Source organism: Caloenas nicobarica, chromosome 3 (assembly GCF_036013445.1).
Source record: "Caloenas nicobarica isolate bCalNic1 chromosome 3, bCalNic1.hap1, whole genome shotgun sequence".
Lineage (NCBI taxonomy): Eukaryota > Metazoa > Chordata > Aves > Columbiformes > Columbidae > Caloenas > Caloenas nicobarica.
Window position 1 is genome coordinate 111513990 of NC_088247.1, and position 27685 is coordinate 111541674.

Sequence of the window (27685 nt, forward strand, 5' to 3'; positions counted from 1 at the left end):
CCAACAGTCTTTGGAGCGCAGAGGATACAGATTATTTTTGCAGATGCTATAACCTCTCCTACAATTTCTGTCTGATTCAAGATACCAGATGTTGACAACTTCATGTAGCTGCAGGATGGATCATTGTCACCTATCCTGTTTTGCTTTTCCTTCCTGTGTCTAGAATATAGGAACGTGGGAATCGCAGAAGAAAAAGGGGTAGATGGGGAAATTATGGCTCTAGTCGTTCTTTTACGTCTTTTTAAATTTCTTTTTTTCCCCAAAAAGGCTAACAGTTTCCTTCTAGCTTTCAGTATTCTGAATGCACTTGTGGACATTGCCCACTTCAATACAAGTGCCCCAAAACTGTTGCATGTACAGCTTTCCAGACTGCCACATTAAGGCATACATTTTGACACAAAGAGGCTTTTTGTCTGCATTCTTTGAAAGCCACAGATCCATTAATTACTATTAATTACTGTTTCACTTCTCTGATTAACGTTGTGAACTACATTTTGACCTACCAGATAAGAATGGTATTTTGCAGTATTTAGCTGTGGTTTAACGTGGTATTGCAGCTGAATATGGGAATGAAGAAGACAGTATCTGATAACCTCTTAAATTTTTTGGAACAACCAGCATCTGTGAACTATACTATAGCTATACTAGGCTCCTAGTGCTTTTGAGTCCATAATTTGTGAAAGCTCATCCGTTTAGGATCACATGTGCTTTCTTCTCTTTGAAATCTATAGGTCTCATGCTGAAGACTGGTAAGTCAGGTAGACTTTAAGTTAACAACAGGGCTTTAATATTGCCCTGAACCAGGGACATGAAAAAAACAAGCTGCTGTTTCTGAAAGCATTGGTTTCTAGTATGTGTAAATAGAGACTGTTTTACTAGTCAAAACAAAACAGAGAATTCAGGTGTCAGATACATGAACATGTAAGAAAAGGTAGCTAGGCCGAGGCTTACTTATATCTCTTACAAACTGTAGTAGTTCCATAAAGTGAGATTCATTTTAATTTATGCACTTTACAAAGAATATACTGCAACCTGTTGCTGCGCAGTACCAAAAATAAGAGTATTTCTAAAGCACAGAAAAAAAATATTATGAAGTATCAATACAAAAAGGACAGTAAAAGAAATAGTACTTTGGAGACCTTTTAATTTCTAAACTTTATGTGCACATGTGGTATACAAGATCTGTGTGCTATCTGTGCTAACTGCTCCCAGCTTTTTGTCTTCAGTACGTGAAAGAACCTGCCCATCAATGCCGTTATAGGATGCTACATTTTTTTTTTTCCCTCTCTGCTTAGAGAGTCGATTTAACCTACTGGTGATCAAAACACAAAGATGAAACTTTCAGGATTCTACATGAACGGAAAGGTCTTTGTGACTTCCTGATAGTTACTTATTTTCTATTTGTTATTATTAATAATACTTTTTATAGAAGTACTTAGTTGTCCTATGTAAATGCAGATTCTGTAGTGCTGATTACTTTGAACTCGTACAGTAGCGAATGCTTGCCCCAAAGAGTTTCTGATTTTAACAACATGTTAAATCACTGAGTTTAATCCCATGTTTTAAGTGCCTCTGTGTTTCTGTGCAGATTTGAGGCATGATTAGTACGTCATTTTTATTCCTTTAAAATAATATGTATGGTTTTCTTGGCATTGTTAGGCGCAAAATCTGTGGGTCTGGGTGAGGTTCTTAAGGACATGGTTTAGTGATAGCATTAGGTTAGGTTATGGTTGGACTCGATGATCCTGAGGGTCTCTTCCAACTGAAATGATTCTATGATTCTATGGTCAACATCAAATTCAGATTGGAAGAGACCTGTAGAGATATCTAGTCCAGCCTCCTGCTTAAAACAGTCAGCTGTGTGATCAGACCAGTTTGCTCTGGGCTTTATCCCACTGGGGCTTCAAAACCCCTAAGAATGGAGACTGCACAACCTCCCTGGGCAACCCATCCCACTGCATGTTGATGACTGTTCCAACTTTTTTCTCACATTGGATCAGAACATCTCTGGTTTCAATCTATGTTCACTATCTGTCATCCTCCTGCCTTGCACCACCTTGCCTTCTCAGCAGCGTCCTCATAGATGCTGGCAGGCTGCTGCTAGGTTCTCCTGAAGCTATCTCTTCTCCAGGACCAAACACTGGAAAAAGTACCCTAGAATGCTGTCCAACAAACTCCAAGTAAATGGGGGACATGACTTCCCTCAGTCTACTGCTTGTGGTCCTGTTCTAATGTGTCTCAGGATGCTGTTTGCCTCCTTTGGCTGCCAGGGCTTGGTGCCAGCTCTCCTTGAGCTTGCTCTCCACCAAGAACCCCAGGTTGTTTGCAGCAGAGGTGCTCCCTAGCTAGGCGATCTCCAGTGTAACTTATTTGAAGGTGCTAAAAAAAATTTGATTAATCCCAATAAATTGAAATGGTTTTAAAAGAAAAGAGGTAAGACCGCTGTTCCTTCAAGAATGACATCATGTCCTTCAAAAATCTTGGGTTTTTTTATGAAGCAAATGTAGATCATACATTTCTCTGAATCTTTGACCGCTGTTTTCTTTTCATCAAACATATATTTGATATGAAAGGTACAGTTATGTGACAGATACATGTATGAGATACAGTGAAATAAGAATTTTTATTGGCCATGGATATGTAATATTATTATATTTTTATCTTGTTAATGAATTCAGATATTCAGAAATAGGGTTTTAATTTCTGTAACAGTGTCAAGAGTTCTGAATTAATGTAGTGATAGGTGTCACGTGCATCACATGGACAGTAAGCCTGGCCAAGCAATTTCATTTCAAACAAAGGAGACCAGATAAGTGTTTACTAGTATTTCTGGACTGGTTTAAAATTTTAAGAAGCAGTTATTAAATTGAATCTTAATGCACAGCAGGACTGGTTTTACCCTTTAGAATTTTGTTAATAGGAAACTTTCCCTTTAGAAACTAATACACGAGTGTATTTATTTCGTTCTTTCACTATATTCAAGATCTGACCTCAGAGATTCCCTGTAGAAAAGAAAGCATAAAAATATTTAAAGGATTTTAATAATGCAGGAGTATCAGATGTGGTATTAACAGACTGCATGCTAATGCCTGGTTTGAAATTTGTTATTTAGGGATGAAGACATGCAAAGCCTGGCTAGTTTGATGAGTATGAAACAAGCTGATATTGGAAATCTAGATGATTTTGAGGAAGACAATGAAGAAGATGAAGAAAACAGAGTGAATCAAGAGGAAAAGGCTGCAAAAATTACAGGTTGGTTTGCTACAGGGATGGTAAAATATAGTTCCTTTTGCCAATTGCCAGCTGAGTTCCATAGATTTTGTCCTTAAGCTGTATTTGTATTTAATTACTAAAAAATCCAAACCAAAACAGAATTTAGGATAGTTTGAAGAGGGACCCATCCATAAGTCAGCGAAGTTTAATGTTTGTGAATTTAAGAGCATTGATTTGTGTGTGAAGAGCATTGATGCGTGTGTCCTGTTCTTAGGAGAGAATGCGCTAAGTAGGTAGCGTTTTAGGGAAGCAAAGAACCAATGTGAACAGAGGAGTTAAGAGATGGAGGGAAAGGGTCAGTGAGCGAGAAGGCAAGAGGATGAGCTGGAGTGAAATAATGAAGACAGTTTGTGAGAATAACTGCGAAATGAGTTGTGCCGTGGGTAGGTGCTGAGGTTCTGCTCAATAACATGGTAATTCCAGGCAGCCTTTTGGTTGGGGGTGTCTTGTGGAAATGCAATCAGAAGACTGCTAAAGGACTTGAACGGAATTTGATAGTAAGGTTGTTTGAAGTGACATAGTATAACTACATTTGAATTGCTTACTGATGGAAATTCTTAGTGTGTCCAGGATAGCTGAACTAATCGATGCAAGTCAGCTCAGGATGTGATGATGTTAAATTGTTGGTGGAGATCATTATGTAGCACTGCTTCAGATGTGTTCTGTAGGAACTCTTAGTGTAAAAGAATCAGTAAAAGGCAAATTAACTTATGGTGGCAGCCTTCATGCCTGCCAATGTTCTTTAAAAACATCTGTTGAAATAATGGCATCCTTCTCTAAAGTGGGGGAGAACATCCCAAGCAGAGAACTGAATTGTCAAATCTGTTCTTAAAAATCCTGAAGAATGTTGGTTCAGTGTTACAAAACACTAGTTACATCTCCTCTTTTTGAGCTTTTATTGCCATCCAAAGGTTCAGCCTAAAGCGGTTGTTACTTAGTTATATTTAGTGTTGTGAAGGGATGCAAATACGTTTTCTCTATGCTTTATGTGTTCAATTAAACATTTTATACCCTGACCAAATCGCTACTTATACTGTATGTGTCTGGTACAGACCAGATTGGAAAGTCTAGAATGAAATATTTGAGAGGCAGAGATAACATATTCTTGGTCAGAGAGCAAAGAAATACCAGTCTGGTCACACTGAAATCATTCTGCGAGGTCTTCTCCTTTCGCAGTGTAACCAGAATAATTGAGGTGTGAGTCAGAATGCCAAACAAAACCTGACATATTTGCCAGGCTATCCGATAATCGCAGACAAGGGCACGTAAAGGAGAGGCTACATAAAGTCTCTATATAAACTATTGTGCGGAAGTGTTTCATTGAGATACGCCTAGATACTGCACTGAGGACTGCTATGGAAAACCCATATGCAGGAGGACAGTAGTTGACGACTACTGCAGATCTTGCTCCTCAGTTTTATTGATTTTGCAGTGTTCAGCATCTACACAAGCCAACAGATGATTCCTGAACAAACAAAAAGTTGATATAGATTAGTCAAGTCTGTTCACTGTCCTTTGGCTCTGTAGTGAGGTGGATGGGGAATGGTGAGCTGTCTGGTGTTGCAACACAAGGTCCTAGCTCAAGTTCTTTCAGAGGAAATTTCAGCTTTTCCATCTGTTGCTGTAAAGGCCAAAATTATCTGTTCTAAGCAAACACTGCGATAGCTACTTGAAAGGCAGAAGTAAGAAATACTTCTGAACTGCACCATATCTGTTCATTCTTCAGCCTGTTCTGATACTGGTTTTTAATGACACAAAATAGGAGGTTCGAGTTGGGTTTTTTGTAGATGCAGCATTAAGGGAACCTGAGCAGGGGAAAAGGTCAGCCTTGGACTTTTCCTTCTTGTATTGGCTACAACAGCTGAGTTCCTTTGTTTTTCTGGCTAACTTTTCCCACATTAGACAAGGAGAGGGATAAGAGGAATGTTGAAGAAGTGCACGTAGTTTCCCAAGCAAATGGGAGAGCATAAAACATAGGGCAGTAAGTAAACATTAATAATAAAATGTGAAGTATCTATTTCAACATGTATTCAAGACTGATTTCATTGGCAGCTGGAGTGACTCCTGTAATAAATATAATGAATGGGAATAACTAACACAAGAAGAAGAGCTGAGGAACCAAGTGGGGGGAAGAGGTAGGAATCAGTGTAGAAAAATAGGAAGAAATACAGAAAGAAGGAAATGGAACAAAACTGATGTAGTAAAGTACTCCTTCAAAAATTTATTTCAAAAATAATTATGTTCACAGAGTCCCATAAAGTTAATTGGGGAAGTTACATAACCCTTTTGAAAGCTTGCTGCTCCAAACATTTTCTCATCTGTTGCCATGTTAGGGTGTTGGCAGCCAAACAAGCTGGAATGCCTTCACTGACTCAGAGTCCCCCGCGGCAAATCACTTCGCCTCTGTGTGCCTGTTTTCCCAACTGTAAAATGGGGATACTGACTATAACTACATCACAGAAACGATGGGAGTATGTCATGGTTAATGTTTGTAAGCGAGCTTTGAAGAAGTGCAAGTAATAAAACAGAAGGGGTTATTATCTTTTAACTCAAGGTCTTCTCACAGAAACGTTGGATGACTTGACAACCGAAACATTGTCATTCTCAAGCCACAGCTACAGGAGCTAATGCAAATCTTTGTCACGGACACTGTTCCTTTTTTCAGCGTACAAAAGTTAGTTAATTTCTTTATTGGGTTCAAAGTTATGGTTTTATAGATGAATAAATATATGTCCACCACTAGGAGAACAAAAGAGACCTGCTCACTGGGGCTCTAGGTGGTGCAGGTGAGTTAGGAAATGGTGTTTCTCTTCCTTGATGTGTTGCCTAACTTTGGGTAAGTATCTGTGCCTCTGTTTCTTCAGCGATGAAATAAGTGGTGCAATACTGACCTACCGCAAAAGCACTGTGGAATTTGGTGTGGTCAACATGCGAGCTGTTGCCATACAACTGACCTCAAGATCAGACTGAAATATGTTTTCCATTTAACGTATCACCTTAATTAAAAAAAAAATCTCCCTTCATCTCTGACTTTTCCCCTTCCTGCCCAATATTGTTTAAATTTTTCGTGTGTAAAAGCTGTATCTCCACCTAACTGTTCTGTTTTATGTGAACTTGAAGATGATGTTTGTGGCCATGAAATACGTTTCAAATATTTTGCTTCTACACTATTAATATAGATAAATTTAATCCTCCCAGAATTATCCTGTCCTTAGTCTTCATTTGAAGGCAAGGCATCCTAGTGTACTTGAAGAAATGTGGCTCATAGCTGACAAACTTAGGGTAGTAGTAAATACTTTGCTTCTCTTAATGTTTTAATTGATACTTAGAGCCTCATGCTGAAGTTGATAGTTGCCTCCTGCCCCATCTGCACGGGAGCACAGTGACTGTCCTGGGGCACCACAGGGAGTCAGCAACGTGCCCATGTGCCTGTAGTAGGAATCTGAATGCCAGCGTATTTCAAGAGCGGGCTTCTGGAGAGCAATATGTGTAACCCTTTCTTGCTGTTTGCAAAACCATACCTCCCATGTAAACTTCTGATACCTTTAATCTTCTTTGTCAGTAGCACCAAGCTGCTTAAAAAAAAAAAAAAAAAAAAAAAACACGCAAGAGAGAACAATGAAAAAACAAACCTGGTGATTTATATGACATACTTGTAGAACAAGCTAATGTACGTTCGTAGATACTGAGATTTATAAAAGATAATATAGGACATAAATCTCCAACCTACCATTTCCACACTCCAAAATATGACATAAACCATTTAATATTGTAATGAGAAACATTGTAGTGCATACGGGTGTTTAGTTTGGCAGATGGGACCAGGTGATTGAGACCACATCAAAGAATTCCCTCTTTTTAAAACTCTGAACTTAATTTGTTATTTTCTGCCAGTAAAAACTGAATTGTAATTGGTTTGGGTTGGTTTTTTTTCACGTGTTGGCAAAATAAATTGTAAATCATGTCAGCCATCCCAACCTGTTTTAAACTAGTAATTCATTTGTACTACTGTTTTATAAGGTCAACTTTGTTTTATTTGAGTACAGCAAGGTATTTTCCATTGTGTCTTGACTCTTAAAAATTCCCAGAAGATAGTATTATATTGTTCAGATCTCTAAGGTCTGTATATGATTTTATACCGATGAAGTTAAGTTGGGGCAGTTTTGCTGTTATTTTTTAGGACAATAGTCTTGTTTGTTGGAGCTAAAAATAAGGAAGTGAGGATGGTGAAATAACTCTCTGTAGATAGATAGAAATGTAATCCCATCTAAGTAGATTTTTGCTTTAAGGTCAAGAACAGGAGGTGCAGTTAAGAGGAATTCTGCTGTGGCTTTGTCATTGTCAGCATAGCTTTTGTCCAATACATACTGGCAGAACAGATAATTTTACTTCGTAATTTGCAGATTGCCATATCTTTGCAAAGCAGTTTAAATTTCGAAAAGAAGTTTTTAACCATATGACTGAAATATTTCCAGGTTGTGGACTCTGCTTTTGGCTTCGGGTTCTTTATGTTGTCTGCGAAGGTGGGAAATTAAAAGTTGTGCCAGTGTGTCAACTGATGAAGATGTTGCCCTGTGAAAAAGCAGGAGATAGGAAGTTCTGGGTGGCTGTGGGCACCAATATGAATTGGGACAGTCACAATACTACTCAATTTTCACCTCAGTCTGATATCTTGCTTCTTGTAACTAATTCATAGAATGAAGATTACTTTATGAGAGTCAGTGACAAAGGTTTCCTTTCCTGAACAAAAGCCATATAAGAAAAGTCAAGTTCAAAACACCAGCAAACTAAAAGCCTTATGAAGGAGTAACTTCTTGAGTAACTACTCAAGAAATTGAAGTTTAAAGGAAATCCAAGAATGATTGGCGTGAGAAGTGTGCAGTAAAGGTATCTACATAGCTTTAACTTCACTGGTGACACCAGAAGACATCATCCATTTATTTTGTTAGGAGAAGACAGGAGATGAAAAAACCTGTCAGAGGGGCAATGGTATTCAACTAGCAGAATCATCTCTCTTGCACAGGTTCCTCCTGCCTGTTTGTCAGCTGGAAGAACAAGGAAGGCTGTCCCCTCTCCACAGAAACCTGTGCCTGAGGGCTTTCAGAGATGCTCCAGGCTCAATCCCCATTACTATAGAAACTGCATTTGTCAGATGCTGTGGATAAGACTTTAGCAAGGAATCACAGATGAATTTTTCCCCTTGGAGCAGAAGCCACAAAGACATAGTCCTCCCTTTCTCCCTTTCTCTCTTTCTCCCTCCCTTCCTCCCTTTCTCCCTTCCTCCCTTCCTTCTCCACTACAGATAGAAGGTGAAATAGGATTTTACAAAACAGTAAGATGTTACTTACATAGCATTATAGTGGCAAATTCAACCAATATATACATTCAGGATGCATTCCCATAGCACAATACTGATCATATCTTTTAGAACTATTAAATAAATTCAACTTGTCATAGGTCAGAATTTAATGGTGACTGATTGTAAATCTTAAATAGAGTGTGTGTGTGTATAAATAAATAAACTATGTAAAATGTATGTCTACATATTAGTTTTCTTTAGCCTTAAGGGTGTGGGAGGGAGGTAAATTGTTCTGGGGCTGTTTTGTGTTGATTAACAATGGTTTAAAATTCAGGTTTTCTTCATGACCAGGGAAACTCTTTAAATCATACCTTGTACACCCAAGTTTTGAACTGGTGTGCATAATCATACAACTAATTACTGTCGCTGACACCAGGAATCCAACAAGGTTTTGTTTGTCTATTAACTGGGTTTCTTATTAAATTGTCGCTGAGGCACCTACACAGGTGCTTTGCTGAGTACAGTACATCCTTTGCACAGTACATCCTTGCAAAGACTTGTCCTAAATGTATTCTTTTAATTAACTCTTAAGTGTCTTCTCTTTTACCCTCTCTCTCCCTTTCTCTCTTTCTAGTAACAGTGTTTGTTCCACTTCTATTTCATTAAATGCCCTTGCCTTACGTTTGTCTTGACTGGCTTCTATTTACAGAAATTGTAAACCAGTTGAATGCTCTGAGCAGCTTAGATGAAGATCAAGATGACTGCATAAAGCGAGCAAATATGCCTTCAGCTAAATCAGCCAGTTCCTCTGAAGGTCTATGAGCTTTCCTCCTTTCTTTCTGTTTCCGATTGTCTGTATTTACTAAGACCTGTTACCTTTTGACTCCTGCTTGTATTCAGCTGTCAGTTTTATCTCTGTACTTCCACCCAGCATAACTCTCAGTAATTTGTAGTGCATCCAACAGGTAGCAACACGATAAAGAGCCTATGTTCCTCTACAGCTCAGTTGCCATCTGATAATGAACAAGAAAGAAAAACATTACAAACCAAAACAAACAACAAAACAAAAAACAAACCCCAAGTCTAAAACATTAGTTGTGGAGTCAATAATAGTTGACCTCTCTAACTTGACAAAATGTCCCCTCTCTGATTTTACATGCATGTTGCATCCAAAACTTAAAATTTTCTGCCAGTAGTTAACATGTATGTGAACAACTGAAAAGAAATTGCTGCATTTAGCTTGTTAGATGTTCTGCAACTTTTATTTAATGAAGATAATAGAAGGCTTCTTAGTAGTGATTTATGTTCTGATCAGTGAAGTTTTTTCTTTTGCTTTTTTTTTTCTCCTTTGTTGATGTACTACTGAGGTGCGTTAGCTTAGTTGTGCAGTTTGTGCCATACCCTGGTGCAGTGTTTTGAAGGACTGTTGATACAAAGCTTTTTGAGCTTGAAATGTATTAGATGAACAGTTTGTGTCTATATTAAAACAATATTCCAACTTGTTTCTAGAGCTTATCAATAAGCTTAATTTTCTGGATGAAGAGGAACGAGACCTGGCCAACTCTAGTACGAACCCTTTCGGTGACCCTGACACAGCAGAATTAAATCCATTTGGAGACCCTGATGTAGAAGGTAGTAGATTTCGATTACATAATTCATCGTTAATTGCAAATGCTTAATGAAACATGATTTTTTTATTGTAGGGCTACAAATGAAAAATGTTTTGATTAAATACAATTATTACATACAGTACTGAGGTAGCAATAGCAGTGATCCAGTTGCCACTAGAAAATGGATTTATCCTTTGAGTTGCATCCTTATGTGTATTTGCCACTGGGGGCTACCAGCTAAGAGTTGAACCAGAGACTTTCAGACCTATCAGATGTGTTACTGGTACTCACCTCATGTGGTATAAATGAGTGTCATTGTTTGGCCCCAGCGGGCAACTCGAACCATGAGGCAGCATGCTCACTCCTCCCCTTTCCCTCCCCCTGGCTTCCCTGGTGGGATGGGGAAGAGAATCAGCAAAACAAAACATAAAACTCCTGGGTTGGGATGAAAACAGTTTAGCAGAACAGCAAAAAGGAAAATATAAACAATAACAATATTAACAATGGATGAATGTACAAAGCAAGGGATACACAATGCAATCGCTCACCCGCCCTTAAAAACGATGCCCAGCCCACACCCAAGCAGCAATTGTGAACACCGATCCTGTACAGCTGATCCTGGAAGAGTGGAGACCCTGGGCTGCAGTTCGTGATTGAACATGATCACACTGAACAGCCAGTCCTGAAACAACGGAGACCCGTGCAGCAGCGATTCCCCAGGCAGTGAGACTCTCCCCAAGCCAGCTTCCACAGATTCATACTGAGCATGATGTCATATGGTATCGAATACCCCTTTGGCTAAGTTGGGTCAGCTGTCCTGGCTGTGGCCCCTCCCAGCTTCCTGTGAAAATTAACTCTATCCCAGCTGAACCAGCACAATGAGCAACACAGACTATCAAGCATTGTTCCATATGGATGCTGGTTTGTATCGTAACTTCCTTCATTGCAATCTTCACTGCATCACAGCTACTCTTGGTTAGCAGTAATCTTTTTTTATTGTAATTTTAATTGTATCTCTTTCATTCTTCCTTTTTTGCTTTTATGGTTTCCTCGGTTGGCATTGCACCTTGCACCAAGTGGTAGGTGTTAATCCTCTTTCCAGACCAACATGCCTATTCTTGTTCTGTTTGAGTGAGAAATACCACCCCTGTAAATTTTTAATCTGATAAGACTTCAGCCATAAAGCCAGCAAGGAGCATCAAGACAGTAGGCATCTTTGCTGTCCTCAACTCCATGTCCAGATACACAGGCTTCCATCTGCTGCTGTCAAAAAAAGGGCATATGACTTTCTTAGTTTGCAGCTGCTTGAAATGCCAATCCATAGTTAAGTCCCAAGTTTGTACTCAACCTTTCCTGTTCAAAGCTCCAAGACTTTTCTTCCCACAGAAAATACCAAGGAGCATTTGCCACCTTTGACCAAACCTCAGAAACCACTGTATAATGGCAGTGGAAAAGAACCACACTGAGCAGGAGCAGCCCAGGGTACAGCTGTGGGATTTCTAATGCCAGGTATAATGAAGATGTATTTCAGAGCTGCAGTTTCTACCTGTGGTTATTCTCTTTCTTTGGACAAGCTGAATGTTTACTCACAACATGGCTTCCCTGCCTTCTGACTCCACAGAGGCAAATGTGTATGGTGATCTGAGCCCTGTCATGTTTTGGCTGTGGTGTAGTCTCACAGCTTGTATTTCTCAGACAGGGACATTGCTCTGTCTTCTGTATTGGGCCATTGAAGCCATAAAGCCAGTATCCTGAGCCGCTTCTTCCTCCTATAAAGTTGTCAGGTGTTTCTAGAGCTGCAGAAGTGAGTTGTTTCAGCTTTGTAGATACCAATATATATGGATTAGGTTCTAGTGTCTGGATCTTTGGCTTCATTTCCTGTCTATTCCTCGGCTGTGAATTCCCTTGGGATCACGGAAGGAGGCAGAATAACCAGGGATATAAAACACCTATTCTCATGTGTCTAGTTGTCCGTATACAACTTGCTCTAAGACACTTGGCCTATATTCCTTTCTTCCTTCTCTGCTTCAGCAAAATGAGCTCCATTCTCCCTGGAGCAAGCTGTACAAATCCCATCCTATGTAAACTGCTGTTTTCCAAACCCAGCTTTTCTTTCCTTTCCAGAGAGAACCTCCACTGGCAGAAAGCAGCAGGTCTTCTGACCACAAAATATAAGGACTAAGAACTGGTTCCTTCTCATCTCAGGCACAGGAAGTTATAAACTGGTGGTGTTTCTTAGTGCCAGATTAGCTTGGCATCTCATGTCAAGTTCCATGTGAGCAGCCTGCATCCAAGACTCCAGCCTGCTTATGTTCCCAAAAGATTCCAGAGAGATGTGGGGCAGGTTCTTTCAGATTATTCTGGTCCCTTTGGTGGCATCTAACCTTTACTGCCATCTTCAGTCACAGTCATTGACACTTCTCTGTTCCTGTGGGTCTGTACTGCGTACTTGGACAGTCTCAGGTCTCAGACTGTTGGGTCCCCAAAGAAGTCCCATCTATACAGCTGTAGGCAGCAGTGCTGAATTGTTGGGTGTGTACCAAACATTCCTCCCACACATTGTCGCCATCATCCAGCAGTCAATGTACAACAACATGACAATGATTTTGGTTAACAGGGTGTCACTAGATTCTTCCTACTGTGTTGTAAGGTGTATTTTATTTGGGACGGATGGAGCTCCTGTCAGGTTCATGTGACAGCAGCATGTCTTCCTGGAGCACTGAACCAAGTGGAAGACTTGAGGTATTTCAGGCTGTCAGACAGAGTGTGGGACATCTGCTGTCACATTTTTAAAGCTTTTACTTTATGATTAGTGGCTCCTCAGGAATTCTTTTAGTCACCTCAGACACCTCTGAGAAGTTCTGGCTCTTCCACTCCAGAGTGGAGTGTCTTCTCACTAGAATGGGCACTGCTTGTGTTCATCTTCCCTTGCTTGGCCTTCTTGACATGTGTCTTTCCTCCAGTCCTCTTCCTTCTCAGAAAGGTTAAGGAGGAAAAAAAGGTGCTGAGACAAATTAGTTTAAAAGGTTCTGGTCTTCAGCAACAGCTGGAATCTGCTATGTATGTCTCTGGCTAATTGGATCAGTATCTCTACATGGGGTCCTCCTAGACCTTACTGTTTTGGGGAGATTTCCATTTCTGTTGGACTATGTTTTGGAGCTACATGATATCAAGGCTGTTCTTACCCTGTCGCTCTACTGCAGACGGCTGCCCTGTTTGTTTCCCATTTGGTTGCAGGTATATTCCCTCATGATTTAGGACATTTCTTCTACTCTTGAGACCTCAGTGGAACTTTCATTGCTGCCATCTGTTTTTTAGGAAGCTCCTTGAGACTGTGCCCACTGTTTGCTTTTGCATCCTTAGGTGTATGTGACCTTTTTGGTGGCCACTCCAGGAGCTTGGGAGCATGAGAGAGGTTCAGGAGTTTAAGGCAGACTTTCTCCTACAGGCTTAAAGAGTTACATGATCTGTTTCATTTGTCTTGTGATCTGCTTAAATCAAGAGATTAACCTTTTATGCGTGCAGAGATGAAGTATTTTTCTATTCTTTCCATAGAATTGTTACTGAATTTCTCCAGCCTCTGCAGAGCAGTTGTCTGGAGACTCATGAGTACTTTGCCATCAGATGCTAGGAGGCACAGTGTGCCATTCAGCAGAGATATTCCAGGGATATTCCTATCAAGCCTGTAACCTGTGTACTTAGTGAGAGAGTGCTTAGAGAAACCCAGGCTATGAATATGTGTGTATTGACAGTCACTCGAAGAGGAAGGAGGATTACTTGCCAGTAGATAACTTGTTTCCTAGACAGATATTTCTTGTGCCTGTTCACAAACCAGCTACTTTCCCTCTGTTTTCTTAATCCCATAATCGACTAACCCTGGAAATCCAGGGTGGAGTGAAACTAGAGGCGTGAGTGCTCCCAGGATCCATGTGCACACTGTGGGTGTGGTGCATGGCAGAGGGTCATCAGCAAGCTGTCTCTGGATGCTGCTGTGGTTTAAAAAGTCCATCATGTAAATCATCTTATATGTACAGTGGAGTGAATGTGCATATAAACAACTTGCCTGAAAAAAATCTTTAGTTGTGTTTCATGGTTGACATGTCAAATTGAGGCTTATTCCCTCTGTATCTAGTAAGTCAGGTAAACATTAGAAATCTGGAAAATCAAACATAATCTTTTGAACAGTATGTCTCTACAGCTTTATACTAGACAAGACGTAGATGATCATATGAGGACTGCCTTTTGGGTTGTGTTTTAGTCACGTTGCAACAGAACTCTAAAATCAGTTAATTTTTGTGCAAAATATTTTACTTGGGGAAGTCAACATATACAACAAATGCAAATAGAAAACATCAACACACTTTTAGTGCTCCAGATATTTTTTTACTTTGGTGGGGAATGCAAATTTCAAAGTTGCGTATGACCAGTGCAAGCTTCCTGCAACGCACCTGGGACACGAGGGTAACTATTTGCTAGCACTGCCACCCCCTTTCATTTAAACCAGCATTTACTTTACCAATATGTTTCTTTACCTTGCGTGTAGACTCCTGAGCTCCCTGCAGTGTGTTACACTGCAAATGAAAACAGAGCTACAACCCAGTACCAAACCTCAGAGTCCTTCTAGGATAGTCCTAAGGAGAGCAGTACAAGAACAAATACAGAAGAGAATAATTACTCTCTCCCTTTTCCTTATATTTCTTAATGAAAAGCAACATGTTGCTGGTGTTAGTATTAATAAAAGTAATATAAAATTATCAGTGGTTTATAGGGATGCCAGTCATTATGCTTTCTAGAAGTACTAGAAGTTACATTTTTATTCCGTGCTGTTTGTTACTCTGCTCACATCACCATCATGACTGTGTCTGCCAGTAGTGCAGCAAATGGCATAACTAAATATCTTTCACATGGGGCTTGTTCTTTCATCCTCTGCCAACGGAAAAGTGCTATGTGTAATGTTGTGGTGGATTTTTTTGTTTTGTTTTGTTTCAAGGGTTGTGTCACAATATGTTTGTGTTACAAAAGGCAAGTGGGTTGAAGGGCAGGGTGATTTTTGGAGATCCTCTGGGAACTAGAAGGCTGATTGTGCAGATAGGTAGTGCCAGAGTGATTACTATCATGAGTAGTCTTTCTCAGTGGAACTGGGACAAGTAATATTTCCAGAATCTGGCACAAGAGCAGCTAGTGTTTCTGCGTAATGCTTCTACCTCTCCTCTTGTCATTCCTACCCCTGTGGCTTTATTACTTAACCATGCAAAATTATTGTGTGTTTGACCCTTGGAGTGCCAAACTGCAGGTGTCTTTATTTTTTTTTTTTAAATATCAGTGTAGAGAACTGCAATTGAAAAAAATAGTTAATTAGTTCCAGTAGAGACTGGAGTCCTGTGTTCTCAGCTGTGAGTAATGATTAGGGGGAAGCAGAGGAACCTGTGTTGACTCCTTAGGGTAAAATCAGCTTGAAGAGGGAAATAAGCCCCTCTTAAGCTGTTGTATGTTCAGATCCCCAAATGCACCTCCCACCACCATTAGGTCCTTTAGAAAATATCAGCGTCTTTGTTACAGAGAAGGTAACTGTGGCTGCAGCTTGAAGAGCAGTGTTGTTGAGTCACCGTCCTAGCAATTTATTTGTTATAGAGAGGCTCACGAAGTGGTGTCCTACACTTGACATAAAAGCTGGTCCTAAAGAGTTTCAGAGACCTCATGGGAAGTAGCCTGGTTGGGTTCAGGTGGGGACCCTCGTGGGGATGTTCCCTCCTGTGGGGATGCAGAAGGGTGCAGAGGGGGAAAAAAATTGTTTCCTGGATGACAGGAGGAGAGAGAATGAGCAGTCAAGTGGGTTCTAGTTGAGCCCCTACAAAATTCTGCCTATAGAAGTTTCTAGCAAATGATACTTTTAGAAGGTCTTTTAATTTTAACCTGTGTGTAGGATTTTGTGAAATCTTTTAATAATAAGCCAGAGGTCTCGGAGTGCTGATCTGCAATGCTCTGTATCTAAGGCTAAACCTGTAGTTACTGTTGAGCCAATGAACAAGAGAAAGAATTTTGTCCTAGTTAGGGTCACAGCACTTGATCCATAGTGTTGAAATAGAAATAATTGCAAAAAACATTTGCATTACCCCTTCAAATGTAGCTGATTTAGACAAGCGTTTGACTCTCATTTCCAGGACACACTTAAAAGCAAATTGAAAGCTAAAACATGCAGCATAGTTTGGAGATATTGTTGCCCTGATTTTTTACCTTCAGGAAACATTGCTGGCATTCCTTCTAGTAATATTTGTTTGAATACTGTGTGTGAGTTATCAGCAAGTTTTGCTCAGATATGATAATGTGTATTTATCAACAGATTTCATGTGTAGGTGCAGTTATCCATCATATGGACTTGCAGAAGCAGGTATTTGTAGTTGTGCACTCTGAGAAAGTATTTTAAGGTTTGAGCAAAGTTTAAAGTAGCAAAAATTTTTGTTAAAACGTTGTGAATAAGTTGCACAGTTTGAACAGGGCATATATGAGTCATTCTTGTGCATTTCATTAGGTTACTTCTCTTTATATGACGCTGTCTTTTGAGGGCGGATCTCAAAAGCATGGCTGTTTGGCTGAGTTCATCAAATCACTAAATGTATGGGTATCATTCAAGTAGTATTCTGACTACCATGAGTTTTAAGTCATGCGTGTCTATGCAGTAAGAGCAGGATTTGGCTCACCTGATTTGGAACACTGAGAGTTTGAACCGTAACTTTGACTTTAAAGGGGTCTAGTTCAGCTGCAGATACCCACACTGTGCACATCTCAGGGCAAGCGGGGTGAAACTTTTGCTTGCCGTGACCACCTGCACTGGACACTAGAGTGATGTAAGTAAGCCAGTGTAGACCACTTTTCCAGTTTTAGCTTAAAATGAATGAATCAATTTAAAATGTTGGACTCCGCTCTGATGTATTTAATCTATAATATTATCAAAGGATTATTGCTTTATTTGATCACATTTGCATTTTTAAGAATTTGTGCCTTTAATGATTTCTTTTCCCCTGTCAGTTAAACTGTAGACCTTCAATATTATTTTATTGTGGCTTTCTCTGAAGCATCTTTCCTATAAGGATGCCGACTTATGAACAAATCACTACACATAAACTGGGGTGTGAGCTTAATACACATCATCTACTGTGCAGTAACTACCTTTTCTCCAAGGAAAAGTGCCCAGTGGTTTGTTCCCTTTTATTAAGGGATAAGCATGTTATATTTGCTCTGGAGTAGGAGCAAACACATACAATACAGCTGACATGCTGCAAATACACACCCGGATTTGTCCTGCAGTAGTTTGTCTATATCTTCATCTCCTAAGACACAGCTGAAATGAAACACATTCAGGTGAGGTCTAAACAGTAAGAGAACCTCTTTTTTATGTTAAGCTAAGACTGTTATTGCAATCCTGATTATTTGGGGTTTTTTACTGTTAGTCACAAGGATTTTGACTATTTTGTTCTTTTAGAACACATTTTGATGGTGCGAAGACTGACAAGAATAACAATGACTTCTTGTGATCTCACTTTACCTTTCTCTCATCCCATTTCAGTACATTGTCTAGTTTACACTTCTTGTCCATCTCCTTTTTTCTCCAGTTTTTGACTCGAAACAGTGTTAGCTGTGTTCTCAAACTGGAGCTAAATATAAGAACTTCTGAGACACATAAGAGATAGATGTGTACTGTGTATGTTGCTTTAATGCTAACCTGGACCTGGTTGCTGAGAGAACAATAAACTGCAAACCTCACCTGGAATTAAAGGAATTTTTTTGAAGTAATTTTCTGAGTAATCACCAGAGGGAAATTGCACAGGCACAAGCACTGTCTGTAGTTGTATGTCTAGCAGTTAAAACCCGCAGTATTGTCTGGGGAAGTACAATTTTATTTTGTTTTACCCAGCTGAACTCAATCTCAGATGAATGATTTATCTCCTGAGGGTCCACATTGGGCTTAAGTAAGATTTTGATTAATCTATCCTGTTATTCAAGCCAAACTCATTTGATTTCTACTTTCTGACCACAGAGAAATGATCCATCACTTCAGAAAGAGACCCTTAGAAATAGTAGGAGACAATATGATAACATGGTCTTTGAGGTTCAAATGTGAAGAACCAAGAAGAAGAAGAAGAGCACTAGGAATGAAATCTTTCCAGTCCCTGGTAGTTTGCAGCTGGTCCAAGAAGGCCTTTGCCCTGGTCTAGTAACTGGTGACTATTCCAATGCAGGAGAAGCTGCTGCCACATCTGGGACCATATTTCTCTTCAGCCACTGTGTGGGGTGGGACTTTCTGTCACCTTGGCTGGAGACAGGGTCAACTGGAAGTTTACTGGCAGAGTAGAGAACATGTAAATTTTCTAGCAATTCACCAGGATTAGCAACTTCAGTACATCATCCATCCAAGACCAAGTAACGACAGTGCTGGTTCTTTCACTGCCCCTTCCCTTTGTTAGTTGTGTGACTAGTGATTTTGTCTGGCTGAATATTTGTTTAGTGACAAACACACTTGGAACTCCATCTTTTTCTTCTTTAGAGCCCTGCTACAAATAATTTTTAGCTTTTCTTTTAAAGCTAAAAGGTACGCTTTACTCAATTTAGTAGCCATACATCGGAAACACTTTTCATTAAGAATAGTGTGGGAGTGGTTATTGAAAATTGGGGTGTAATAACACTATATTGAAGTTCCTATTTGCATAGATTTTGAAAGTAGATCAAATCCAAGATAGAACTGAGGTTCTGATCATTTGATGCTGCAGGAAGAATAAGATTAACATTACTAAGTGTTTTTATAAGAAATGTTGTATTGCTGTATGGGGATTGTATTATTCAATATCCAGCAGCCATTCACTTTTGTGTAATGTTCTTTCTGTAGTGTCTGTTACTCTAAAGAACATGCAGCTCCAGTTTGCTAATAACTTTTTGTTGTACAGCCCAAACAATAGATGAGTAATTTGATTATGTGTCTCTTTAGGATTAATTTAAATTAATTTTTTACTATGAGACTTTGTATTGTTACCAGGAGCAGTTAGCAGTGAAAGTATGTATGTTTTGAGATATAATTACTGATCATACCCAATAACTGATTTTTAGTTCGCTCATTTTAAGAAATGAAAAGAGCACCTACTTGCTATCACTATTTTTAATATCCAGTAAAAGTAATTTTATTATAAAATACAAGATATCCTTTTTCTTTATTAAAAGCTCAAATAAACAGTTAAGAACATTTTGTTAGGATATAAATTGGCTAATAGCTTGGGAAAACGTTTTAAACTCTGTTGCAATACCATTTATATGACAAATAAGAAAACTAATAACTGATTAGGTTGAATGAGCCTTAGTGAGAAAATGAAACCTATTCAATATGCTCTAGATTAAGTGACCTTTTGAAAGACCTATTTTTGAATAAACAAGGTTACCCTGTAAATAAATAAAGCGTGAAAATTCATCTAAGTCTAGGCCTTTATGTATTGAGAGTCATGAAGCAGGCCTTTTCATAAGCCTTCAAAATATAAAGATCTGATTAGATGTTTTCAATTTTTTCCTATGTTAAATATGTTTAATGATTTTTTTTTTTAATTTGGTAGAACCAGATGATGAAATAGCTTCATCTTCAAAGCCAGAAGAAAGTTTCTATGCTGACAATTACAATCCCTTCAAGGATGAAGATGCCCCAGAGTGCTTGAACCCATTTGATGAGCCAGACCCCGAGCCTGAAACGTTTGTAACTGTACAAGATTCTCCTCCACAACCTGTAAAAAGGAAAAACGTCAGACCAGTGGATATGAGCAAATACCTCTATGCAGATACCTCTAAAACTGAAGAGGAAGAGCTAGATGAGTAAGTATGATTCTTCGTCTTTCAGCAGCTTTGGAAGTATTAGTGGGATCCCTGGCTTAATATTGAGATATATTCGGTTCAACCTTGGTGATCCTTAAGCACCTCCTTAGGACAGACTGATCCCTCAGTCACACCATTCTCCTGAACATGATCAGTTAGGAAACTTTGCCTCATTGATAACAAATTCCCTGATAGGGAACAAGCCTGTGCACTTTTTTGGCACTTAATGCCCTGACAATTGCAAATGAGCCAAAAATTAAGGAGCAGTAAAGCTTGGTCCTTCCTGTCCTTTTTGCCATTGCTTTTACTACATAAAGTAATATTTTTTTAATGATAATGGAGAGTTTGTTTTATATTGGTGCAATATATAAAAGGAAGAGCATTTTGTATTCTGTATAGCACATTTTTGAGAGCTTTGTAAAACTGAATGGGAAAGATAACACAATCTGCACTTTCTTAGGTTCTTTCTTTTATCATAACCATACATAAAACTTTTATAAACTCGCACTGACAGCCTTACAATATAGAAACCTAACAAGGAGTGAGAGCTTTTTGCAATAGCTGTGCAGCTTGGGAGGTTTAAGGTATATACTTCCTCCTTGTTTGTGGTCGTTAGTCACCAACCACAACACACATAAGACAGTTTATGGTGATTACATGCAAGCAATTTTACAGACAACAACTGTAATTAACATTTAGTTTTAAATTATTTAATGAGATTTATCATGGCATGACATTTGCATTGCTTTCATATTTACTATTAATACAGGTGTCATAACATCATCTTTCTTTTTCTCTGTTGATAGCTGTGTTGTAGGAAATTGAAGGATTCCAATGCATTCTAATAGAAATGTGCAAAGGACCCTGCAGGGTTTTTCCTTTTAAAGCCCTGTGGCCATGGATTTCTAGTTTGCTCTGTGGCAAAAAAAAAAAAAAAGGGGGCATTGAGGAATGAGGCCTCTGCCAGCTCCATTCATCAAGGCACTGCCTGAACAAACAGCACTGGCTGCAGTGTCTTCAGAGCACAGTGTGATCACGCTGTTGTTGACGGTCACACCAGGCATCCCTGGTCATTCACTGATCACCAGAATCTGCAGGGAGAAAAAAATACGTATACTTTACACCTGCAAAGATGCAGGTATAGAGGACAGAAACAACTGAGAAGTGCAGAAAGAGCAAAAGCTATATGGATTGGCAAGTGAAGAATTTTCTCTGTTTTATATTTATACTCACATTTCCACCCTATGCAACTCTGTGCCAAATGGGCTTACAGCAGTGTTGTAACAGGCAGCCTTGTTTTTTCTGTGTACTGGACAGTGGATTTCTGTAGCTCTTCATTTACAAAAGCCACCTTCTTATTTTAATGACTCCATTTGCTTTATTCTCTTTTTTTTTAAGGATAAAAATAAACTCCCCATAGGTGGATTCTACTTGAACATAAATCTGATCTGTGTTTTCCTTATAAAAGCATTGTCCCATGGAAGGATAAGGAGTCAAAAAGCACTGTAAAATAGGTTTTTACATCTTTTACATAAGTTTTTTATGTCCTGACCCCCAAAGTAGCTTCCTCTCCACGTTTTCCTCCCAGGTTACAGGAGTGCCATGTCATTGAAAAAGACATGAAGGCCATTTGTTAAATGTATTGGGTAGAAGTGTGGCAAGGAGAACCTTTGGATCATTATACTGAAACATTCTGGAGGAATAAGAGTGATAATAAAACTCCAGTCTAGGGACACAGGACTTGTGATACTAACTCACACCTACAAGCACTATTATGCCTTACCTCATGTCATTAATTTTCATATTTTTCAGTAGAAAGTTCTTGCTAAGGTATGGTATGGTGAGCACCGAAATAAAGATTTTCATAGACAGTGCCAGTTGGTAGTCTTTATGTGCCCTAAATCATGAGGGTTTATGTCCAGATGTGTATTGTTTCTTATCTAACGTGAATATTGATGCTTTTATTATCTACGTAAGTGGCTAATCTTCTTTCAAATCCTATTAAAGTCTAGGTTTCAGTGTCGATTTTTGGCAGAGAGTTCCGCAAGAAGACAAGATCTTATATGAAATGTTTCCTTTTATTGATTGTAAATAAGTTATCTTTCCAATCCCATGCACAATCTCTTTTGCTGACTTATCAAAACAACAATTAGTAGTATTGGATTTATCTGCCATAAACAGTTGCTGTGTTATGTATCTCTAGCATGTTCACCATTACTTGTCACTTGTCTGAGTTAAATGGTGCTAACTTTTTCAATCTCTCTTTGTACAGAAGTCTCTTCATCTTTCTAATCATTTTCACCACACGTCTCTGGACCCTGTTATTTCTTCTGCTATTTATCTATTTTAAGCTGTGTTGACTTGGCCGGAGCAGTAGACAAGACAAGGCTGAAAAACTGATCACAGCAGTAGAAAACTTTGCATATTATTTTCATATTTTTTTCATTTTTTGCATATTTTCCTTTTTGTGTTGTTTTGGGTAGTTTTTAATCATTTTTGCTTTCCCCAAGAGTGATTTTGAACCTGGTAGATGGAAGGCATGAGAAATAGAAGGCTCCTGAAAGACATGTACTGCCGCTCAGGAAAGACAATGTATTTTTATCCCTGCATCTTAAACGTTTCGTTGAAGTTCACTTAATGCACCACTTGGCATTTTCGTCTTGTATTTTGTGTGAAATGCAGTGGTGTGTTGTGATGGACACATCAGTTAGCATCAGGACCCATGTCCCACTCTGCTCTGGCAGATCCCTAGTGCTGATTCTGGACTTGGAGCTTGCTCCAAGTGCCCCAAAAACTGAACTCTGACTCGAGTTTTGTAACAGTCTCTAAAAGGTACTTACCCTCACTGCGCCTCTCTGAAGGGTAATTGGCTTAACTGAAACATATTTCACTAATGGTTGTGAAGATAATGTAAGATTTCACAACATACATAAGCAAAGCATAGTCACAAGCATACGTGTAATGAGGCATCACACAGTACGGAGGGACTTCAATGAGCCAGTACAAATATTCTGCTGTAAAACTACACTCTCAAAACATACATCCTCATACCTACCTAGAGATAAGGAATGTTAATGTGAAATTCTGCTTTTGCCTTTTTGAATTTTATATATTGAAATCAAAATGGTAGGTGGCTACCTGTTAATAAAGGACAGCACACCTTGCTAAGCTAAGTTTAATTATTTTATAATAGCATAGCTTGCAACTACTTAACGTCTAATGCTTTCAACCCCAGTACTTCTGATTGGTAACATTGCCTGATCATTTAACCCTGCCACGCTGACAGCTTTGTTTTTCCTCCTCGATAAAACGTTGATTTTTTTTTTTTCAGTTAACCAGTAATGCTGATTGAAATAATTTTTAAATTGGTCAGAATAAAACTTGCTTTCAGATATTATTTGGCTCTCTGGCTTCTTATCTTGTTAATCATTGCATGGCTTAGAATAATGCTGTCTAATTGGAAAGGCTATTGAGCTGTCTGTTGCACAAGAAGCCACAAGCCCCCACACTGACAGTGACGGCCTAATGCCAGGTAGTTTGTCAGCAATGGGATTTTTTAATTTTGTAGTGGACAGTCTAGTATCTCTTTAGGCAAAAATCATATTGTGTGGATCAATTAACTTCACAGAAGCAAAAAGTATTGGAGATGACTTCAGAGAAAAGTGCTTTTGCTGCCAGACTTTTCCCATGTCTAATTTCTTGTGGAAACCTCTGCATATATCAGACCCCCATGACTTCAAAATTTATAGACTCTTAAATCAAACATGATTTTGGGTTTTCTGTATTAAACTTATTTTTTTAAAAATCTTTTTCAATATTTGTAAGACAAAAGTGGGGCAGAGCGGAAGGTGGAAAGCAGCATGTGTGTGTTCTGCCCATACTGTCACCAAGATGTGAAGGTTTAGTCTGGATTCAAGCAAGTTCTTCTCTAGGGAAAAAAAAGGCAGTCGCTTGTCTCCTTATAGCACTTCCTTCTGGTCCATGCAGTAGCGTACAATTCTTCAAGGTCATACATGCAGCACAGACAATTCTCAAGCATAAAAATTCAAAAGGTGGTTCTTCCAAACTTTTTTACTCTCATCGATAAGGTGTTGGGTTTTGTTTCGTGTGTGGTTTTTTTTCTCTCCACCAAATTCATTTTTAACACCTTAAAAATGCACCCTTCTGATTCGAAGTTCACAGAGGTAAATTACCTTCCAGCCAAACATGCTGCGTCTGTTGGCTGTTCAGAAGGCTAACTTGTTGAACTAAAAAAACCTTGTCCTCTCCTGTAGAATGCATTGTTCTTCAGCCTTTATGTCTTTTATCCTCATTTTCACCTCCCTTTGAACTTTCCAGTGTCTGAAGACAGCTGAACTGGGCTATCAGCTAAATTAAAGCTACTGACAGCTAGGTGCATTCTCCACTCTAGCCTGAATACTCTCCTTTTTCTCTGGTCTCCCATGGAAAACACCCATCCTTTTCTATTTAACTCATTATTTTGATGTTACCTCCAGTTTTAATTGCACTGGTGGCTTTGTGCTTGATGGTGAACCTGAAAGTTTCCTTCAGTCAGCAGATGAGTTATTTTAGTGTTAATCTTTCGCTTCAGTATCTGGATTTAGATCTGTATAACAAGCAGCAGCAGATTCTCAGAAAGGTCTGGAGGTTTTATGCCTGGTCTTCACTTACATGCTTCAGTAAACTTTGTCTCTCAGAAGCAGAATTATTTTCTGTAGTGTAGATTACTAATTGCTTGGTTTTTTTCAGTGAAAAGAGGGTGATGGTAAACTGCATTAAAATAAATCCTAAAACCAGTCCATGAGACTAAAAGACATATTTTTGTACTAAAAGTACACAAAACTGAAAGAAATTTGGTGTTGTGTAAAAGGAAACTGGATGCATAGTTGGTTTTTCACTTGTGCCCAAATTTTGCTGTTGTAGTTCCTTTAAAACAGTGTGTACCAGCTCACAACTCTTATCCTGAGAGGAAATTTGTAAATGGATCTAGCTAGGTAGGCTCTTGTCTAGTGCTGTATGCACTATTGTTTCCATCTAGAGTTGCATTCAAAGGGACTGAGGTTATTTGTTGTCATTACTCTATAGCTGTATGCAGACAGATCTTTGGGAATTGCAGAGACTTAGTTACATAAATGTAGTTTGAGATACATGATAAATCTATTTTGCAGGGGAAGTGTGGACTAGAAGGGAATTAACTAGCATATGAGTTTTGTAATTAACCATCCAGTTTTAGATTGTAAAATGTGAAAAGCGAATGTTATTAATGAAGTGCAAAGAAGGTTCCCATGTGTGTCCTTAGCAGGATACAAAATTGCTGACTCTTCTAAGTGTGTAGTAGAAGCCATTATTTGATGTATTAATTATTATTTCATGTATCAAGCTAACAGATAAAATTTGGAAATGCTGTGGAAGTGTTTACTTAGGGTGGAACAAATGCAGAGTTGGAACATGAATGCCAGAGTTGAGAAGAAGAATTATTTGGACTGCATCCACTCGGTGGGAGATGTCTAGTGTGTTTCTTAAATGAGGTTCAGTTATAGAAAGCGCTGTCAAAATAGGCAGATGATGGCTACTAGTGTCTATAGAGAGGTGTACACAAGTCAACTGTGGTTTTCTTATACTATTATCCAAAGAGTGCTCTTCAAATGGTGTGGTGTCTGTGTGCTGCAGAGTTTAAAATACACTCGATGTGGATTGTATCCCCATGAAGTCTGAAATTTTCAGACTTGGACAGCCAAGAGTGAGGCCTCTCAAAGTGTGCTGAAGCGTGAATGTGAAAGTGGTGTGATTCTTAATTTGGTTCTAGTGAAGCATTCTTAATTCTGTTCATTAGAACAGCAATTTCACTCGAATTTGTTGGTATTGAGCTTGTCTGTATATCAGATCACTCTCTGGTAGATATCTAAGTATAATCGAAGCGTTAGCTTTATGCAGTTGATAATATTTCAATAATTTACAGGACTTTATAAAATGTATGGAAATTCTGACCTAATGCAGTTCTAACTGTTGTCACTCACTTTTCAATCATATGAAAAAATAGTACCTAAAAGCATGTAAAGGCAAAACATATTCTTATGTGGAATACTAGAAACATTTTAGTCATTGGCTTCTGTAAACAGATCTTATTTTCAGTTTTAATTCCATGGAGACAGCAAAGAAATATGTTTCTCTTCTTTTAATTAGATCAAATCCGTTTTATGAACCAAAATCAAGCCCTGCTCTAATTAAAGTTGCTCCACTGCAAGAACCAGAAAAGAAGATGAAAAGAAAGGCTCCTGAACCACCAAACCTCTTGCCAAAGACAGAGACAGGCATGAGTGAGAACATGTCAGCTGTTCCTACATCGAGGGAGCTTTCTTCTTCTCCTAAGGTAGGTTTTTCACACCAAAATTTCATCTTTGTTATTAACAGTACCTTTATGTGTATTGTAGACATCCTATTTATTTCTGCAGGCCATCTTAAAAGCTTTCCTTATACTTAATAAGGTGTTGGCTCATCTCTATTCACTCGCTGGTTCATAGGGAGAGAGCAGCAGTAGGAGCTTGTATTTTTTCTTTAAGGATTTACTGACAACAGTAACAGCAACTGCAGTTTCAAAGAAAAGAGTCTTCTAGTAACAAATGTTACAGGACAGCTGGATATGCCATCAACAAGGAAGAAAATCGTGTTGAACAATACTTTATCTTGATCTATTGTAATGCTGTTAAGCCTTGCCCCTGTTGAAGAGTCTGTCTCCACATTTGTGTCATAAATCTGGGTTTTAAGAGCTTAGTATTGGACACTGTTCATTTATGTTGGGATTTATATATGTCTAATTCTATAGGTATGTTGAATTAATTAAAAAAAAAAAAAGACAGTCTGCTTTAAATCAGATTAACTGTTTATTAGGAATGTCCAGACTAAGCATACATCTGTGTTTGTCAAGGGAAAATATGAGTTAACTTTGGTTGAAGAGGGCAATGTGAGGCACAGGTATTTTAGGATTGCAAGGGCTGATTTCTGTCGGTGTGAATCTCAACTCCAGTGATTCAGCAGTTAGCACCACTTGTGCTTTGTTAAACAAAATAAGCACTTAATAGTGTATGTTAATGGGCCCTTCTTAAAAATGAATTTGATGTGTGCCGATTGCTTGTTTTGAAGGGTAGGAAGATGAGGACAAAAGGCTTCCCCTCCAGCACATCTTGCCCAATTTATGCATATTATCATCTGTTTTGCCTTGTATTGGAACTGCTGAACTTAAAGAATTGAATGAAACTACTTCTCATACCTATCATTTCATTGCTTAATTACTCAGCCAGATTGCTGACATGTCCTTGTCCCCTCAGGCTCTGATCTTGCTGTCATTTTACCACTCAGTCAGGATAAAGAGTATGAAACCAGAAATCTAATCTCTGTCTGTTCATAGCAAAACAAAACAACGTAGTAAGGCCACAAGCACAATTCACACGTTATTCTTAATATGCAAAACCACAACCAGGGAAATATGAAATCAAAGCATAGCAGTTTTATAATGCTCTGAGATGGGGTTTGATCCCATTTGCTGGAGTTTCTGTATGAAAAATACTGCAAAATATTTGATTTCTGGTGGAGTCTGGCCCTCAGGTCAAAGCTAAGCGGCCAAAGTAAAGTGTTCTGGTACTGCCAGGCAAGGAAGAGA

At 38.8% G+C, this 27685-nt stretch overlaps 1 protein-coding gene across 9 annotated transcripts in view; it reads left to right on the forward strand.

The window, feature by feature from the left end:
• Positions 1-27685, forward strand: part of EHBP1 (EH domain binding protein 1) — a 224540-nt gene that overhangs the window by 86063 nt on the left and 110792 nt on the right. For 6 of the 9 annotated variants that reach the window (XM_065631700.1, XM_065631699.1, XM_065631701.1 and 3 more), the window contains exons 7-11: positions 3113-3252; positions 9282-9386; positions 10082-10204; positions 19776-20028; positions 26212-26398. In XM_065631700.1, the coding sequence (XP_065487772.1) occupies positions 3113-3252; positions 9282-9386; positions 10082-10204; positions 19776-20028; positions 26212-26398 (808 nt within the window). The remainder of the gene's footprint in view (positions 1-3112; positions 3253-9281; positions 9387-10081; positions 10205-19775; positions 20029-26211; positions 26399-27685) is intronic. The other 3 variants (XM_065631702.1, XM_065631707.1, XM_065631706.1) reach the window with 1 other exon arrangement.